Genomic DNA, 20,019 nt, shown 5'->3' on the forward strand with positions numbered 1-20,019 from the left:
TTTTCTTCACTCCATCCAACAAGAATATGCAAACAAACCAGGGTCACAGGCAGAACAAATTATGAGAGCTACTGTTTTAAACTGTGAGGCCTCAGTTTTAGGAAGCATTCTTTACACTACAAGTCCTCAAGTGAACAGAAAGGCTATTTCACCGAGTTTCTCAGGGGAAGTTCATGGCCTCTGCATTTGACAGATCAAAATAACACTGCTGCTCCATTCCTGAAGTGGTGATGCAATATTTTCACTAGAACTCTCAGAGACAAAGTCCAAAGAAAAAAACCAAAACACCCTAGATTAAATTTCAGTGAAAATAAATCAAGGCATGAATGCTTTTAACAACTCAAATGCAATTGCTTGTCTACAAAGATACTACTTTGCCATTGCATGATACAAACCCCATTTGTTTTCACTGATGCAGAACCTTGCTGTAGAAATGTCATTACAGCAAGAAGCAGCATAAGGGAAGCTATCAAGTTTTCCTTTGGATTTATGCCTTGGAAGGTAAGTATATCTGCACTATATCCAAAACACGTGCAGGCAGGATGTGACAACGTATCTCAGTTGTGTTCACTGTTGTCACAGTAAGCTACCTTCACTGCTTTCCCAATACCGTCACAAGAAGCAGACTTGTATGAAAAATAAAACTCATTTGCAATGCGCAAAATAACTTCTAGTATGAATGTATGAGAAATTGTCCAGAAAAGATGTAAATACCTTCCAAAGTTCCTTGGCTCAGCTCCCCAAGCTTCCCCACGTAGCATCAAACTGATCACTCAGCTAAAAGCATTGCCAGCAAAATAACACAGGATACAACTGCTTTTAGAAAAAAAAAAAAAAATTGCAAAACTTTCATTTTAGAAACTAATCCAACAAACAAATCACCCCATCACAGTATTCACAAAACTGGTATCTTTTTCACTCAGTTAAACCCCATGGAAATAATAAAACCTTAACCAGAAACTCTAAAATTTAGCCTCAGGCAGAATGCGTGAAAGAGCATAAATCAAAAGCTCCCATGATATCCACAAGAGACTTGGTTATAGCCAGTGATATTATGCAGCAGGCACTCAAACACTGCAGTAGCAGGTGGGAGCATTCACGTGTAGGAATGATAAACTAGGAAAAAAACCCCACAGTTTCAGACATGTCACCTTGGGAAGCCAGTGAGCTCTGGAAGAACATTCCAGATTGCTTTGCTTTGCCTCGAGGTGGAGGGAGGATCGCTACAAACATGTGTGATCATGTGTGGTTGTGTGTTCTATGGGAGGTCTGCAATACCGGCAGCAAGTTAGGTAGTTGCTGTAACTCAATCAAAGCAGAAAACCCTTGGTTTTATCCAAGAGAGTGAGGCACTCAAGGGTATAATAGACACAAGACACCGAGGAAACAGGATAAGCAAAGGCTTAACCCCAGGAGATTGAAACTTTGTCCAAGATGTTGAAGATGATTGAATCAATCTCCTTGTTCAGGAGATTGAATTTTTATCCAAGATGGAAAAATCCTACTTACCTCAGTGCCAATCCTCTTGATTAATAGCTTGCCAGAAGTTTGCTATAGTTCTGGTTAGGAACATATCAGAATCTATATTTGTCAACTCTTCCTGCAGTGAAACAGCATGTGCAGGCAGCAGCAAGTATCTCTCTGCCTGTGCCACATGTGAATGGCATCACAACACTGTGTATCCTTGGCACTATTCACTGCTTCATTTCTTTATGGACCTCACTTCTCGCATTGTTTCCATAGGCCAGTTCCTTTTTTCTCCTTCCTCCATTAATTTATAAATCACACAGGACTCAAAGTCCTATTTGAAACTGTGTAAGTCATTCTACATCGATTCTTTACAACTGGCTTTGTCCATGTATCAGCTTTCTTAGAGATAAAAAAGGGCAGTAAAAGCCCTTATGAAGTACAGACCAAATGTAAGACATATTTTAGCTACAAAAAACCCTTCTCTGCCTACTAAGTTAAGATTACAAAAATTATCTGATTTCAGTAGCTTGCCAAGCTTATGAATCACTTGCCTGTTTTTCACTTGCAAATAGAAATGGAGACTGATTGATGCTGTGTTCACTATACCTGGATTTAGGACTGCACAGAATTTACAGTCAAATTAAAAATCTAACAGGAGGTGATAGCACTGACAATAGCAAAAACTGAACCATGGAAGATGGACTGCTACAAATAAAACAAGTAAAAAAATTGCAGGTACCTCTGGAGCATTCCCTGGCAGACAATCCCTCAGACCACATGGGCTGTTACAAGTCCTGCATTATGCTGGTGTTTGTGCCTGAAAGTCTTTTAACTTCGGGCTATGGCCAAACCGTGACTTTTCTCTCCAGCTGCATCTGTTACTTCTCGTTGGTCTGCCATCTCCCTCTGGCAATATATGGTCTGCTTATTTACTGCTCCAACTTTTACTAAGGAAAGACTTGTGCTTTCCTGTCTGATGAAGAGAGCTAATCTTTTTTTCCTTGTTCCAGCAGTTTCACAAGGACCATCATCACCATCTCTGGGCTGCTGCTCTTCCTCCACAGTCTGAGTTTTCTGGCAAACACTAATGGTGCTCTTAACTCCTCTTAAACATCAAGGTCCTTGCCCTCTGTCTCATCTCCAAGGGGCTCAGCCAAGACAGAGGGGGAAAATGCCCTTTTCCCACTCCTTCAAGTAACCCTCATCTCACTACAAATTAAATTTTTCATGCTGCTGCCAGCTACCCTCTACAATAATTGCAATCTTAAGGTCCTTGCTAGCATCTTTCCTATTAATACCTCATAGACAAACCTTAAAGCAGGGAAGAGAGATAACGGGGAGGGCACAGTGGGATAGTACTGCTAGAAAGTGAAAAAATGAAATTGCTGTGAGGCAGAAGCACATGAAGAACTGTAAAAATTAGGAGTGCTTTTCCAGGGACCAAAGGTCACCAAACTGGCAGAGAGATCACAAAGATGGGCAAGTCAAGTCTGTGCCAGAGAGCATAGAGAAAGAATCACAATGGTAGTTTCCATGCTTGTAGGATCACCATTGCAGGGAGCAGAAACTGAAAAGCAGTTCCTAAGCAGGAAAAATCCTTGGAAGTGGATTAAATGATTGCACTTAAGACAGAAAGAATATGATGCTCATTTAAAGATGACAGTGGAAAAGAGATGAATTGTAGGGGTTAACTTCTAAAAGCTTTAAAAATTTAAAAAACTTTAACTTTCAAAACTTTAAAAATGTAGCTACTTCACTTCAGCAGTGATGTCATTAATAGGCTAACTTGCAGTTTTGAAGATCTTCATGCTGTTAATCCCAGTTTTCCATTGCATGGCTCTTGGCTGGTGCTTCTTTGCCTGGTTTATTACACTGATTTTTGGCCAAGAACTCTTGTAGTTGACTCACAGGTCACTGAGGTTTAAAATAAATAGGAAAAAAAAATTGAGAGGGGACATATGACATCACTGGTGATGAAAAGGTTCTTGGTGTGTTCTGAGAAAACATTCAGATCAGAGTAAACTGGAAACAGAAAAATGGACATTCATAATTTATTTAACTTGAAAAACAGTTCTATAAAGAAAGCAGTGTTATTTAATATAGATTTTTAATCCTAAATCACTCCATTGTTGCAGAGGCTCATTTCAGGTTTATATCAGTATTAGTAGAATTAATTTATAATAGGTCTTTCATGTAACCCAGAAGAGAAGAGCAGCAATTACTTGACTTGGCATCCTTGTCTTGCTCAGTGATGAGAGCCTGAATCCACAAGCTTACTTTTCTTGCCCTAACAAGAGAATCAAAATTGCAAAGGAAATTCAAAGGTGCAAAAGTGTGAGTGAAAGGACAAATGATATAAATATAATAAAACAAACCAAACCAAAATGTCCAACAAGACAGCTACTGTTGTCTGACGGCTTTGTTTAAAGAGCAGAAACAAAATTCACTTGAGCTACAGCATATAAGCTGCTCCCAAAAGCAAGGTTGTTTCCATTTTCAGTAAGGCATTCTAACAACACGCTGTTAAGTTACCAATTTTCAACTCATTTCCTGAAAACCAAATACTGCCCCTAATAATGATTAGACCTTGGTCTTTGAAGGATGTTAATAGTTAAAAAGAGAACACTGTGCTACCGCACTCAGCCCATAAAACATAACTCTTTTATTAGTGTAGCTGAAGGATTAGTAGAAATGTTTGTCTAATGAATGCAGCTACTATATTTGAGCACATGCCTGAATAAGCTACTGGTTGATTGAAACTTATCTATTTTTAAGTATGCCTGAATGCTGCAAAAACTTGCCCTACTGCAGTATTACATTGGGTTTTGTATAAATGTAAACATTTTATTGTTTTATTGCCAGTAACTTGTGAAATTCACCTTATTTGCAAGTCTTATGCCCGAAACACATAATGTAAAATGTACAGGAATGACTTTGCTACATCTGGTTTGATTTCCAGTCCCTGTAATGCATATAGCTTTCATGCAATGCACCTTTCTGTAAATTTACCTCCTACACCTTCAGAATTAATAACTCTTTCTGTGACAGACACAAGATTCTATATATGTATGAGCATGTTTAGACATGTATACATATAAGCTTACAACTATACACACATATCTAGACACAATATAAACAAAAAAAAGTATTTTTGAAATAGTTTTTGAAACACACAACTCAGTTTGGGTAATCACACTGAAAACTACTCCACACAGTTGATGGCAATCTTTTCTTCTTTACAGTAAGGTATTTGCTATAAAATTCCGGTTTATTTTTAAGTTCAGAGAACCCAAGTTGTACCCTATCAGCTGTTACCTTTTCCCTATTTTGTATGCACTTCTGGTACAGAGCTCTGCATGAATGCACATGATGAAAAAATGAGGTACTTGTATATTATTTTGTATTCCACTGGAAATAGAATGAGTTTGTTTAGCTTCGTTTTATCTCCTGAAATACATTATGTCCATCTGTACCGTCAGTCACTGGTATTGAGACAGAAATACTGAACAGAAGAGCTAAATCAAGATAATTTCAAAGAGCCTTTACAGCTTCTCTAAAGCAGGGTAAAATTAATACCTGGGTTTTTTTCTGTCTAATTTATTTTGAAGAGCATAGTTTTAACCAATGTATGTATACATCCGAAAGCTGATCTTGTAAATGTGTCCTCCATATTTGATATAAAACATGCACCATTTTTAGAACCAAGAAATTATTCAAAGCTTTTTTCTTTCCATAGTTTTAATACAGAGCTCTGAATGAATGATGGGATGAGAGCTGCCTGCCTTTCTGAATGGTCAGCGTGGTGGAAGGAACACAAAGGACAATGTGACATGGAATACAACATTTACTGGCCTGTACTTGGGATGACCTGCCTGAGTCAGTGTGGCCCCAGCAGCCCTAAGAACATTCACTTCAGCTCATGAGTAATGTCCCAACCCCCCAAAAAACTTTTAGTACCACACCCAGCCCGACACAGCCCTTTGGGTGAATCAGAAGACCTTCCCTGGGTTCTAACCACCAGGGGCTTAAAACACATCATGTGTTGAATCATATTAGGTCAAAGACATAATAACAAACCCTTTCAGACCACGGAAATTAATTCTTTTTCATACATCATACTTCCTGGCTTTATAATCACTTTCAAAACTCTGAGACAGTTGCTTTCCCTGTCTGGGTTGGTAGAAATTGAAAAATCTTGACTCATCTGTTTTACCTCCATGTCACATCACATTAACTCTAATGGCAGACAGACATCAAAAGGGGGAAACCCCAACACTTCTGAAGTTAGAAAGACAAAAAAGATTGGGAAGGACCTGAAATTCTACTGTGAAGTGTAAGCCATTCTTGCAACATATTTCTTGATCGAGTCCGTGCTACACTAATTATCGGTAGCGTGTGCTGTACATAAAGCTTTCTTTGAAAATAAAGAGAGGGGATTATAGAGGTGTTTGAAGATGTCACAGCTGTATCAGGAAAGGACTGTCCAGTTTTGCTAAATTCTCAAGCATTCTGCAGTTGCCACAAGTGTGATCCAAGTAAGAAGACAGATGCTCCCCATAAGATGTAGAGCTGAAAAGTCTGAAGTCTGTTTAGGAAATGATTCTTCCTCTTTCAAGACTAGCCAGATTATTTATATATATATATATATTTTTTTTTTTTTTTTTTTTTTGACAGCCAGAGCTTTTATAGAAACATTGTCTTCATGACAACAAGTCTCCTAAAGCTACTCTGAACCAAATGCTGCTGGCATGAACACAGAAAATCCGTACCATACAAAACTGACATAGTTTTTGTGTCTGGAATGTTGTAAAAGACCTGTGATGATCTCCAAAGAAACAGTATGGGCTCATCTTGTACCTGAGGAAGATGAAAACGCCACCAATACACAGGAAGAATTAGCAAGTACATACCTGGTAGAGGGATTTACATCAGGTGTTCAGTCTCATGGATAAAGGCTGAGGTCTTCTGGAATCATTATCTGCTCTGAAAAGCCAGACTCCTTAATGATGAGCCAGCTGTTGCCTTGCCGTGTTTCACACCATGTATATTGTCTGTACATACTGAAGTTGTGTATTTTTAAGTTTCTGCAGACATCTCCCCTCTATTACATGAATTGTGACAGGAAAACTGAGGTGCTGTTATAACACTAGTCATCCCACTACAGGACACCCTGTCTGTTGTCACTAGGCTTTCCCTGTGTTAGGTGAAAGACAAACCTGCTTATGTTCCATGTATCTACTAAGACAGGGAGGCACAAATGGGGAAAAGATCTGTGCTGAGAAAGCACGTGAAGCACTGTAAGGAAAAGACACTGAAAGAGTAGAATGACGTCTTCACCTGACCACCTTAGGCAAAGAAACAAAAATAATTTTCAAAAGAACACAATCAAAGGGAAAAGGACTTAAGGCTTTTTCACAGACGTTTCTAATATTCCACATGAAGTGTAAACTTCCCATCTATTTTTTTTAAATGCTAGGCAAAAACCACTACACAAAAATGAATTTGGCTTCATGTAATGCACTGCCAAACTGCAGCTATAAAAGTGTCTCAGGCAGACTCAACAGAATTATCGTCTTTTAAATCAAGACAATGGAATCCAAATCTCATGTTTTCAAGGTAATCATGGGATGTAATTCTGGTTTAAAATTTGCCATAGGATTACTGCAAAAACTGAAGATTTTTCTGCCACTGAACTATTCCACACCTAAACCCTTTCCTCCTAAAAAACTCAGTGCTGGGAACAAAATAATAGTTTTAAAGATACTTTCTTTTCCTTAGTGAATTAGGTTAAATCACATCAAAACATAATGACAAATCAAAAAGATGGTAGTGGTGCTAGTCTGTCACAAAACTCTAAGCCCTCTTTTTTTCTTTTTTTTTTTTTTTTTTAAGTCAGGTGGACTCCTCATTATATGTATGAGCAAAATAGGAGCAGCTAAAGCAAAGTCCCTCTGCAAAAACTTTAATGTGTCCTCTCTGGGCAATTTCAACAAAGAGATGTTTTGGAGCCAGCTGTCCTCTGCTAGTAGGTAAAGCTATTACTAAGATGGTAATTTCTGTGAGAACCTCATGTTTAAATACTGTCACCAAATAATTTATTCTCCATTCTAAGAAGTCTTACAAAGATGTGCAGCTTTACAAATGTGTCAAGATGGTTTACCCCTTCATGCATCAAAATAACATGCATGTACTGCTGCTTCAAATCCAAAAAATTGTTTCGTTTACTTGTAACTTCTGGCTTTCTCTTCAGGGAGAAAATTCTTACCATTCAGCAACAGATCACAGTCTGTACAAAGCCAGAATACATATAACCACACCATTATCAAAGGGAGAAGTAAGCCAAAATCATACACATGAGGGAATTATTTCACACAGCTTTCTGGAAAACCCTGAAAAAATCTTACTTTAAGAAGAGCAGTAGCAAAGATGCTAAAAAATGAAACCATGCAAAATAGTCTAGATGAAAATAAGACACTTGGGTCTAGTCAGATGTAAGTATTTTAGATCAGGCTGCAGTTTTATTGCTGCCTTAAATGGGGAAATTTCCCTGCCTGTAAAAAGCTCAAATGAAGTACCAGTCTATTGCCCATGGGACACAAGTTATGTATACTGAATAAACCAATACTGCTTTAAGTAATAACTGTTTGCAAATCCTAATGCAACAGCCTTCTACCTTAACTGTATTACCTGAAGAACAAAAATGACTGAATTCTTGCTCTCAGGACTCCACTCCCACCCTGTAATCAATTAATGCTGAATTAAAATGAGAAATAGGCTAGGCTCAGCTCCCACCTCTGCTGCTTGCTTCTTCACCTCCTCCAGACCAGCACCTCCCCTGCTCCCCCACCTGGGTGGGGCATCCTCCAGCATCCCAGCACCAAGGTGGATGAAGCAGGCAGAACTAATCCTCCATAATCATCTTACAAACATCAGTAGTTCTCTGCCAGGAAATCTGGGGCTGAAGAATCAAAACATGCAACTTTGTAAGACAGTGGGGCCAGGTAAGAACGAATCTCAAAAGGCAGCTAGAACCATGAAAAAAGCTGATGACAAGAACATCACTGTACAGAAAAGAGTTTATTGAGAGTGTTGTTGCCTGAGAATTGTTACCATTTTATCAGCAAAAGCAGTGGCAAAGGAAACATGTCACTCTTGTCATCCTGTCCCGAAATTTGGTCCGTATGTCAGCACTGGTCTCTCAGTTGATTGCTCAGCTCCTGAAGTTCAGCAATCATGTTGTCCATAGCAGTCACCTCATCAGCTATCTCACTGTGAACTTCATTACTTGTTACATCTATGAAAAGTTGCTGCACAACAAAAAGAAATACTTGTAAGTACTTTATAAATAAATATCTTTAAAAGATACATACAGTTTCTCTGTTTCAGGGGAGAGACCAAATACAGGGAGCTCATCATCTCTATACTGCTTTTCATAATTTTGTAAACTATGATGTAAACTCTTAAGAAAAGGCCATTTTGTGGCTAATAAACAGAAGTTATGCACATACACAGACACATATCCTGCATATAGACCTGAAATCTGTGCCACACACCCGATGTTGTGCCAGAAGGGTCAAATCCTCCTGTGGATGTGGATGTTTCCCCTCTGACCTGACTGCCTACACTGACCCCTGATTCCACTGAAATTAAAGGACTTTTTCATGAAATTCAAATTAGAAGAGCATCTCACTTTCTGTTATTGCAGTTTATAAGCCCACCTGCTGATAAATTACTTGTGAACTTTAATGACCATTTTCCCCAGTATCATATTCTGCAGTTTCATTTTCTCAAAAACCTCAAATAATTTTTTTTTTCCACATCTGATGTCAAGACATGCATGGGTGGAGGCATTCACTTGTGTGTAACTAAATTATACCAGAGAAAACAAAATGCTACAGAGTAATAAAAATAGATTGTTCTTAAAGACCTTAAGACATTAACAGAAACAAAAGAAAAAAGCAGCTAACCTCTGAGCAATCACAATCTTCATCTCTTTAACATTGAGGCTGTGTGAGGTAGCACTACAAAAATATGGGGAAGGGGGGACACCCAAACATGTTTTCCCTTCATTATGTAAAGGGAGAGTGATTCACGCTTCATTTGACACAAACACAAAGACTACATTTAGAGAGAAAAACAAACCGAGAAAGCAAAAGTTGCTCTGGAGTACATCTGTACATCATTATATCATCGAAACATAATGGGATAATACAGATATGTATATAAACAAAAATGTACTCAAAAGGCTTGAACCAAGGTATTCACTGTGCATCAAAACAATACTGTCACTGTAAAAAGGAACATCTTACACAAAAATAAGAACATGTTCATCCTACAAGTACAGAAACTTCTTTGACTTTCAGCCCAAAAACCTCACACTGGGAGTGTGACAGAACAGTTTGGTTCTTTTTGGTAAGACAGCTAAATAAATCAGGATGACATAATAATTTTTTTTTTCTTTACACACAGTTAGTTAGAGAAAGCTATTCAGCTAGAGACAGCCTGGGGGAGTTTCAAGCTCCATCGTTCTTTGGGCTTTGTGCCCTATGCTTCCCCAAAACAGTGCCCACATTTCATGCATTTACAATGCATCTCCATAATCTTCATCTTTTTTCTGACCCCGCCTGTCAGATCCAAATGATGTATCGGGACAGGGACCAGAAGAGTGCCCACTGTGCTATTTGCCACAGCATGTGACTGCCCAGCAGGCCCTGTACAGAAAAGAGCCCTGCAGCAGCACATTTCTGATCTGCAGCCTTTGGCAGATTGTGGGTGCTTCATGAGTCTGGCACAACACAGGAGCTCAAACATCAAGCAACAGAGATCCCAGAAGCAGCGACATTGTCTCACCTGTTCTAATGATTTGTTCCAATTACATGGTCCTGACTACAAAATTTTGGAATTTCATTTTATCAGTTATTTTTTTCACTGTTGTCTTATTCCTTCTGAGATCTTAACTAGTAAGTCGGCTCTTAGCCCATTTTTAAAATGCTTTCTTCAGCTGAAATTAAAAATTAAAAAAAAAAAAACCTCACACTAATATTGACTCACAGAGCAGCAAAATGAGTCAAGCTTGCAGTCAAGCTTGGACAGCCATAAACACTGGTACACTATTTGTGCATAGAATCTGACAGAAAATGACTGAGTTTTTAAACTTTTCAACACACTTTGAAAATTCAATATGACTTCAAATTAAAAGTAAGATGGCATCTTGGAAAGGATACAAAACCAGCAAGTTCATATAAAATCCTTAATTTCTAATATGACCATTTTCTCAGAAGTACCATAAAACCATTAGCTGTCAACAATAGAGATGTTCATTTAATTAGCGCCTTTCGAACTTAGAATTTATTAGACTCGTACATTCTTAACCTTTCAGATATTACATGATCTTTCATAATATAAACTACCTGCACTCATATTCATATATGTCTTTTAGTGCTTTCTCTACAGTAATCCTCAGTCTACGCACCATTTTTAAAGAGAAAACAATCGTATTTTGTGAGTAACAGCAAAACATATGTTCTCTTTTTTCAACATATTTTAAAAGTCTTACCTATGCCTGTATCTAAAAACTCATTTTTTAGAAAACAGATCCAGCTTGTCTTTGCTACTGCAACTTTCCTAGGCTTTTACCCTTAAAATTAAAGGACTTAAGAGAAAATGAGCCAAGTTTACCCCACTGATGATGAACCAATACTTTGTAACACAAGTACATATTATAAAACTTCAGCTCTGTGATTCACAATTGCTAACTCCTCTTCATGGGCAGGAAGAATTCCTTTTTAAGATAAGATGTGTATTTTAACAGAAGTATGATTCAAATATGATGACTTTTCAGGTGATTGATATCAGAATTGGTAGGGTATCCATAAAAAAAAGATCAAAAATTAGTTCCGTCTTTTAATAAGTAACTCTTTTTAAAACACACCAAGTGATGCAAAGTAATCTTGACACATCTTTTCTTTGGGTCTTTTCTGCAGGTTTAGATCCATTTTTTTGGACAGTGCCCAGTTTATCCCATGACTGCTCACATTAAAAACAGGTCTTTGAAATGACTGCTTCCTTTCAAACACTGAAATATCTTTGCCCAACATTTTAAGTAAAATTCTACTTTACTGTAAAATGTCAATGCTGCCTCTTAGACTGGTATTGCAATCAAAGCCTAGCAGGAAGAAGAGAAATAAGTTTACTTAAAATTGGAATCCTTAACAGCATTGAGATGAACATCCACCTGATAAGGCACTGAGACAGGCAGGTATTATTTGATCCATAATTGATTCAAAGCAGAGAAATTCTGGCAACAGAACAAGGATTCCTACTTTTCAAACATTCCTACCTTTGCCTTGGATGACAAGCCACGCAAGTTGAGCCGAGCTGAAGAAAGTATCTGCAAAGCTTCCTGACGATTAGACTTGTTCTTGCTGCATTTTATAGCCACTAGAATCCAAACACAGAAGGATCCCAAAACAAAAAAGCATTACCACTACTGCAATAATCTTTGAACAAAAAGATTTAATTAAAGATCTTAACACCCTCCACAGACAATTTTAAATGTAATATCCCCACAAAAAACCCACAAAATTTAAAAAAAGCCAAGTAACTCTAAACACAACAGGTATCTGTATCCTTCTTAAACACAAGCATCACAGAACAGGGAATAATCTTACTAAGTTTCATTCATTTCCTGACTGGCACACTCAATCAAATAATTTATGTGATGATCTGAGGACCGAGATGAACTGCAGACACATTTTCACTTGCATTATGAAGTTGCTAGATCATGAAATTAATTGATTCCATGTTCACCAGTCATATGTTTACTGACTCACCCTACATAAGTTCTGCCTCATTCCAAGTATATTTTTGTATGCAGCATCAGGATGATACTTTCTGTTACAGGACTCCAAGTAGTAGAAATAAATACAATAGGTAGAGTATTATTTTGCCACTAAGCTTAATAAATGTTTGTGACACTCTTCATGAAAAATAAAGTCCTTTTCAGGCAGAACATACCATGTGCAATCTCTATGGCTCCTTTCACCACTTCCTTAAAAGAAGAAACATCTTTCTCCCAATCACTTGATTGAATTTCACATTTATGTGCCTTAGTGAGATACTGCAGTGACTGCAAGGAGGGAAAAAAAGTATTAGTAGGTCAGAAAATCAACTAGGAGACTAAATTACTTTTAAGTATCTACAAAATTAGTAGTGAATCCAGAAAATGAATCTATCTTTACAATATTTGATTTCTTGGGAGTTGGCGTAGTGTTCTCCTCTGCAGCAGTAAGCACCAGCTGTAACACAGATGTTCTTCACCAATACTGCAGCTCAAGTATGAGAGGCATATAAAGTAACACGTGTCTAATTTTTATCTTTTAAAAATCTGTCTAGACTGATGGATGTGACCCATGTTTGCCAAGTCATCATAATGAAAAACAGAAAAATACTTGCATTCACACTTCAAACAGCCAATTCATATCTAAAATAATTGTAACTGAACACATCAAAGCTTTCTTCCTGTATATGTAATCCTGGGAAATATGCATTTCACAGATTATTAGTTGCCATACTGCTCTGGTTCTCAGTGTTAACAGGAAAAAAATGTAAACAACATGGAAGGAGGGTCCCATAAAAGGGGGAAAAAAAATTACAGAAAAAATTAATTTTTGCTTTTGAATTTTGTTTTCTTTCCACAGCATCAAAAACATGAAACAAATACATGCCAGAAGTTACACAGCTTAATTCAATGACAACTCTCCAGTTATCTTGCTAAAGAGTTTAAGTATAATATAAAAGAATTTTAAAAAATTGGTGTGGTACATATACACGAGCACAGTAAAGTCTTCTGAATTTGAGGGTTGTCCCCCCAGAGACTTCCACTTTCTCTCTCCCACCAGAGTTCCAATCACTATGGCACAGGTGACTGAGCTGCTCATGCTGCTGTAAATGGCAATAAAGGGATATTAAGTCAAACCAGAGCAAATTATTTTTTTTCATAATAGGCTAGGTTATAACTGGTAGTAGTTCCGGCAAGCAGAGGCAAGAATTTCCAATAGAAGGAAAAAACAGTTTTTACAGCAGTCTGATTTCAGTCTGCATGTGTCTGAGTCAGAGCAGCAAATTAGGGGGGGTTTTGCTGACAGATGTTGAGGAGGGGAAAGAATTCGAAGTCTTGTGGGCTTTTTGTTTGCACTTCTGGAACCTGGATTTATCCTGAAAGGAAACAGTTATGAGGTGGGGAAAGTTCAAGGAACAGAAGGGATTCACAGCCTGGGATGGATCAGCAGGAAACTTGAAGGCTGGAAAGATTCCTCTGTGGGAAAGGTGTGGACTGGACTGCGTTCAGTGTAGGGAAGAAAGAAGCACTGAATGAGGTGGCAGTTCAGATACACTGAAGTGTGAGAGTAAATACATGCTAAGCTAAAGAAAAAAGCTCCAAAACAGAACCACAAACCCAACACTTCAGTAGCTTTACACTCCTAACTGGCAAACCTTGTCTGTGATTCAATTTACAAAGCACTGTTGTGAATTATAACTGTAGACCCTAGTGATTCATGTGGCATCAGATATATCAGCACAACAGAAAAGTAAAAAAAAACCAGCAACCAAGACACTCTTTTACAATAGCCAGACATGTGAGATTGTTCTTTCAAATTCCACGTTAGGAACAAAATTGGTTAAATATAATTAAACCTGCACTAAATAAGGTGCAGAATGGAAAGATATGGAGGAAAGGTCAAATCCTACATTTGTAAGGAGGTGCATGACACTTACAAAGGTTTGTTCCCATCTCTTTGTTCTTTACTGCCACAGTATAGTAAATAATGCTCTTTTAGAATTCACTGACCTTTTTACCTAATAAAAATGGGTGGAAAATTGACTATACATCTAGAACTTTTCTACAGATATGGTTATATTCCCTGAATATCTGACTGACCCATGATGGTGCTTGTGGCAGTAAAGCAAATAAATACTGGTTATATCATTTTTACTTCATAATATAATATCAGAAATCAGTGATTATTTGGTGTATTGCAAATAATTTTTTACACAGCAAATTATTATATGCTGTAGCTGTAGGCAGCTTTGCTCTTTTATAATCTGGATCTATGGTACTGTCATACTAGGATATTTGGATACACATGTAAGCATACCTTAAGCATTTATAAATGTCATTCCATCTCACAGGCAAGCTAGACTCTGTGTTCCACAACCAGTCTGATTAGAAAATACAGTTAAATTACTGTCTATTCTACAAATTGAAACCATGTTTTTAACTGGGTTAGTTAAAAATACCGTGATGTAACCAGATTCTGAAATGATTACATTCATAGTATAGACAGGGCCTCTGCTGCTTTGCATGTCTGAGTAAGAATTTGAGGATATATTACAGGATATTGCAGTGTCTGTATTTCTGCATTCTAAATAGGCCAAATCCCTTTTACTGTTCGGCTGTAAAGAAAAATAGGGAAGACCAAAAGGTGGAACTGGAGGTATAATAGACACCAGCAATGACTAAACAAGGCTCTTCACAGGGCAGAAGACAAACAGACAATGAGCAAGGCACAAATGATTATAAATTTAAGCCCACAGGAACACACTTTGTAGGCCTAACCATCTTCCTTGCTTGAGATCAAGCAATCTTCCAGAGAGGCATTTTTTGCCCAGGCTTACCCCCATTATTGCTAATGGGCTTACCCCCATTAGCAAACACATACTGAATGCTGACCTTTTGTATTTTCAACTTCAGTGAAGATCTGATAACCCTAATTATTTTTGAACTGTGCAAGGCTATTTGAACTTTTTGAGATTTAATATCAAATGCAAAACACACTCCTGCATACAACAAAGTAAGCACTTCTAGCAGTACAGAGTGTTTATTCTGGAAATGCAATCAACTTAATTCCTTAGGAAGTGATAAGGACAAGAAATGGAAGTTAACATAGCAATACCTAGTGATGAGTAAAGAGAAAACAATGGTTCAACAGACTAAGAATTAAATAGTAATATTTAATTCCATTTTAAGATAATTAACGAAAAAAAATTCTACTCTGGGTCCTCTAACTGCAGTGTAGATTATTTTAAGTGCATTTTCTCTTAGTGATTGCAAAGAACATGGATGGCTTATGCTGCTACTGGATCATGCCTTTAAGATCCATGTTTTTCCAGAAGCTGCAATATCCTATCTTCAGAATCAAAGATTTCAATTCAAAAAAGCCAAAACCCACACCACCATTTCATTATAGATGTTAGACTGTTACCAAGAAAAGTTTGAGAACACAAATTCAGGACAATACACATATGCTGTGATATGATGTTTTGAAATGAAACACTGGTAAAAAAAAAGATATTTTTTTCAAGTCCAAGAAAACTGATGGAAAACATTTTGCTCCTCTTGTATGTAACAAAAATGTGCGCTTTGGGAACACAAAAAAAAGACAATGAGCTTATAAAAACACTAAAGCAAAACAGGTCTGGAACAAGAGCATGTTATACCACAGCACTATAGCTCTTACCTTCTCAATATCTTCACCACTATCATTCTCTCCATTTCCATAAAGTTGGGCATAAAGTCTCCAGATTGCCCCGTCATTTGTCACTCGTGAAGTGACTCTACCCAAGAGCTCTTGCAGTTTCCCCTTCAATCCACTTGATACCTCTCCAGCACGGTCTGCCAGACCATCCACTACCGCTCTGACCAGAATAGCCAGCACCTTCAACCAGCAGCAGGAGAGAGTTATTACTTAAACTCAAATCAACATCAGCATATATAGTTTTCTGTAATATTTGGTCTCTATTAATGATTGTGCCATATGACAAGTAGAGAATTTACTAAGAAATACATGGAATTATTGTACTGATTTAAACCTCATCTATAAGATTCTATGTTGGTGAAGGTGAAGAAGCCAAAAATGTAAGACAGAAATTTGGGTAAAGCAAATTGTAGTAGAAAATATCTTATAGTTATTTTCACCTTCTAATACAGTTATAAAAAGACCAGTGAACAGGTTGAGCCAAATTAACTCAGGTAATGGAAGACATCCTTCTTTTACCCCTCTATTTAACAACCTGCAGAAAGTAAAAGATGTACAGTGGTTAAGATGGAAACTGGAAGGCAATGGAATACCACCTTGGGAATCTCTGTTTTTAATGCACTCCTGGTGAATTACTAGTCAAATCAGTTCCATCAAATTCTTCTACAAGTACTCATTAGTGGCCATACTTTTTGAATCACTGGCTTAAGAATGTGGGATCTGACCTGCAGAAATGCTGAGCACATGCAGCTGCTGGTGGGAGCTTGGTTTTGCATGTAAAAAACAGAGACATCATACCAGTCTTTTTGTCCCAAACTGGACACTGAAAACTAGGAAACAGTGTCACTTTTCCCCAGTTTCTCCTCAGCAAAGTAAGAAACAGCAAATGTAAATGAAGGCAGTAGATCATATGATGAATTAGAAGAAAATAAACCCCAGAAAAGCTGTGGCTTATCAAGTAATACCTGTCCTGTGGGAAGAAATAAGGATGAAAACAAAATGGAAGTTCCATCAGGCTTGCATTCAAGAAAGGCCAGTAAGAGTTGCACATATACCTTCATGCTGGTACTTCCTAAGTTGTGAGCCTGTCATTTGGCAACTTTAATGTGTCAACATTTTTATCTACATGACACTAACATAATGAAATCACACTCATAACAATATTAATATCAAGACAGTAATAAAACTAACTTCAAAGATGACTTGTGAATAGCTCCAAGGCCTACAAATACACCACTGCTCTACTAAAAGAATGGGATGCATCCTCACAAACCAAGATGCAGTTCATTGGCAGAAAGTAATGCAAAAACTATGACAGTATGAAAGTATATTACATTAGAATAAAAACACGCTCAATTTAGCATTTGTGATATGTCACTTTGCTAAAATAACTTTTCTTCTATAGAATGACTCAATTAAAATGCATCCCAAAAATAATGAGTTTTATCAGACACAGAAAATCCTTGGCAGTGCAACCAAAATCAATCAAAATGGCTGATAATTTCATTAAATAAATCTAAGTAATACAAGAAATGAAAACAAATACACATCTACCTTTTCAGAACTAATGGTATCACAGTAACATTTGAACATGAGTTAAACAGCTCCCCTCCTGTCTCCCCAAAATCACAGAAGTCGCTCATATTCCTTATAAAATGATATGACAAACTGGCAGTTCCTTCAAGATCACGTAAGAGTCGCATAAGAGAACATAAAATATGATCAACTATTAATAGTCCAAAAGTTCTGAAATTCATTTATATTCATGATTTGGAATACAATGCACCAAGACCCATCATTTACCAGGTCCTCTATAATGAGTTGCTAGAAAAACACCAGCAAGTGCTGATATTTCCATTACTACAGCACTGTAATAAAAAAACATGAGGAGCAAGAAAAACCGCTAAACTATGTTCTCTTTTGACAAAGTACTAGAACTGTCCTGAGGATTCATACATAGATGTATGACTTCTCAATCGATTTCTCAGTTCTACAAAACTGTTAATCAAATTCCAAAATGTTAGTTCATGTGAATATCAGATATAATCATCAAATGTTTAAAAGCCAATGATATTTTGTTTGTACATGAAAGAAAAGAGTTTCCTTAATAGGATGCAGCAACTGTAAAATTACCCTTATTCCCATAGAGTCCTGGTTTTGCTTACACTTCTATCATAATAATAAATCTCCTTTCTTTGTAATCCATCATGTAAGCTTTGGAACTACAAGCAGTTAAAATGAAACTAGTGTCAGGACCCAGATTAAAGGGTCCATTAAATTGTAATGGATCATTAATGCTACTTGGTTGTGAACACTTGTTAAATAAAGTTATTTAAACTGCAAGTGAATTGTACTAATCATACAAAAGTGTTACAGTGTAATAGAGCTGTGCATTTAGGTTGCCATAAATGTTAAAATTTGTATCTTTGAGAGATTTTTAAACTGCCATACATACTAAACTACTAGAGCAATGCTCTGTTGACCCAAGATCCCAAACAAGCAGTAGAAGATTTTTTTTGGTTGGTTGGTTTTTTTCCTTTCTCTTCTAAAGAACTGGGCTCCATATGATCACAGAGTTCATGTTCAGTATGACATCATACCATCTGCATTACTCCTTCTTTGTTTTTGTGAAGAATGTGTTTAGTACAAACTGAACAAAAGACACTTGAGACAAAACCTTAGAAATAAACCAAGTAATTTGTAAATGCTACGATTTTCATCAGTTACTCTCATTTCACAATTGTTCTCCAAACAACCCCTTCCATATAAAAATTCTCTTAGTCAACCATTTTCAGATGCTTCATTAATACTAATCAAACTTGACAGTGGCCCAAGAAAGATGAGAATCCTCAGATAACAGATCCAAAATGACAAATCTGCAGTCCGTGAGCTCTCCCTATTCCCCTTCCAAATTAAGGATTTTATAATAAAGACAACTGTCATTAGTGAGCTACTTAAATGAAGTAGAGCTCCAGAAATTATTAATTCCTACCCTCATGTTTCAAAATCCCCTTGGAACGTGCCCTTATGGCCTTTTGTTAGAAATCGTTTGGCAACACGAACTGCTGAAATTATGATGTTACTTGATGGAAAGGGTACCAGAAAAACTTTGCTAGAATCAAAATAGCACAGAATTGCAAAGTGGAACCCTTTGTCCATATTTCTGTATTCATAATCTTTGACAGCACAAAACAAAGATATGGTTTCTGCAACAGTATATCTAAACAGTTTTTCCAACCACAAAATAACTTGCTTATTTACAAGGCTGCAACATTCCAAGTAAAAAAGGCTGATTGCCTCCACAAGCACACGTGACAAAGTAGTACAATCAGGAGTTGCAGAAACGTTCCAGGTACATTTACTAGCTCATACCAATAATTCAGAGACCAATTTGATGATTATAATAGATAAGGCTTTCTCCTCGGGTACTTTTTAGTGACTGATTTACTAGTGGAAATAACAGATAATTCAGTTAACTTCTATATTTTATTACGTAACACATATATCAAAGATTTTCCAGGTGTATTTCTCAGCTTTGTGAACATTAAAAGATATATGGAAATGTGAAGAATTTTAAGAACCAGTAAGGAGGGAGGGTAAGAAAGTGTGCTTTTAACATTTACACACAATGCTAGTAAACTGATACTTTTGAAACTGTCCTCTGATGTAAACTTTTACTGCACTGTTGCTCATTTTTAAAGAGCCTTTTAGCTCTTCCTTGTTCAATTATATCTGCAGAATCTGTGCATACGTATCTTCAAGGTTCACGATATCATGATCTCAGAACCTTTGCCACAGGGATGGCCTTGTTAAATAACTAGAACAGCACAGAAGCAAAATTTCCCAAATCTGTGTGCTGTACTCAGAAGACTGGCACAAAGGACAACAATCCGATCCTAATAATCCTGTTGGGCACAAAGGCCTAACAGAAATCACCAATACGAATCTGAATGCTTTACTATTATTAGAAGAAATCAGTGATTTAAAAATATGACTTCATGCTACTCTGAAA

At 37.1% G+C, this 20,019-nt stretch overlaps 1 protein-coding gene across 1 annotated transcript in view; it reads right to left on the minus strand.

Annotated features, from left to right (window-relative positions):
- Positions 1–8,528: 8,528 nt before the first annotated feature.
- The window catches only part of TTC27 (tetratricopeptide repeat domain 27), a 114,867-nt gene continuing 103,376 nt past the window's right edge, over positions 8,529–20,019 (minus strand). Inside the window, 4 exon segments of the mRNA XM_066315905.1 lie at positions 8,529–8,777; positions 11,810–11,910; positions 12,487–12,598; positions 15,990–16,187. Of these exon segments, the coding sequence (XP_066172002.1) occupies positions 8,655–8,777; positions 11,810–11,910; positions 12,487–12,598; positions 15,990–16,187 (534 nt within the window). The 3' untranslated portion in view covers positions 8,529–8,654.

This window comes from Sylvia atricapilla, chromosome 3, assembly GCF_009819655.1.
Source record: "Sylvia atricapilla isolate bSylAtr1 chromosome 3, bSylAtr1.pri, whole genome shotgun sequence".
NCBI lineage: Eukaryota > Metazoa > Chordata > Aves > Passeriformes > Sylviidae > Sylvia > Sylvia atricapilla.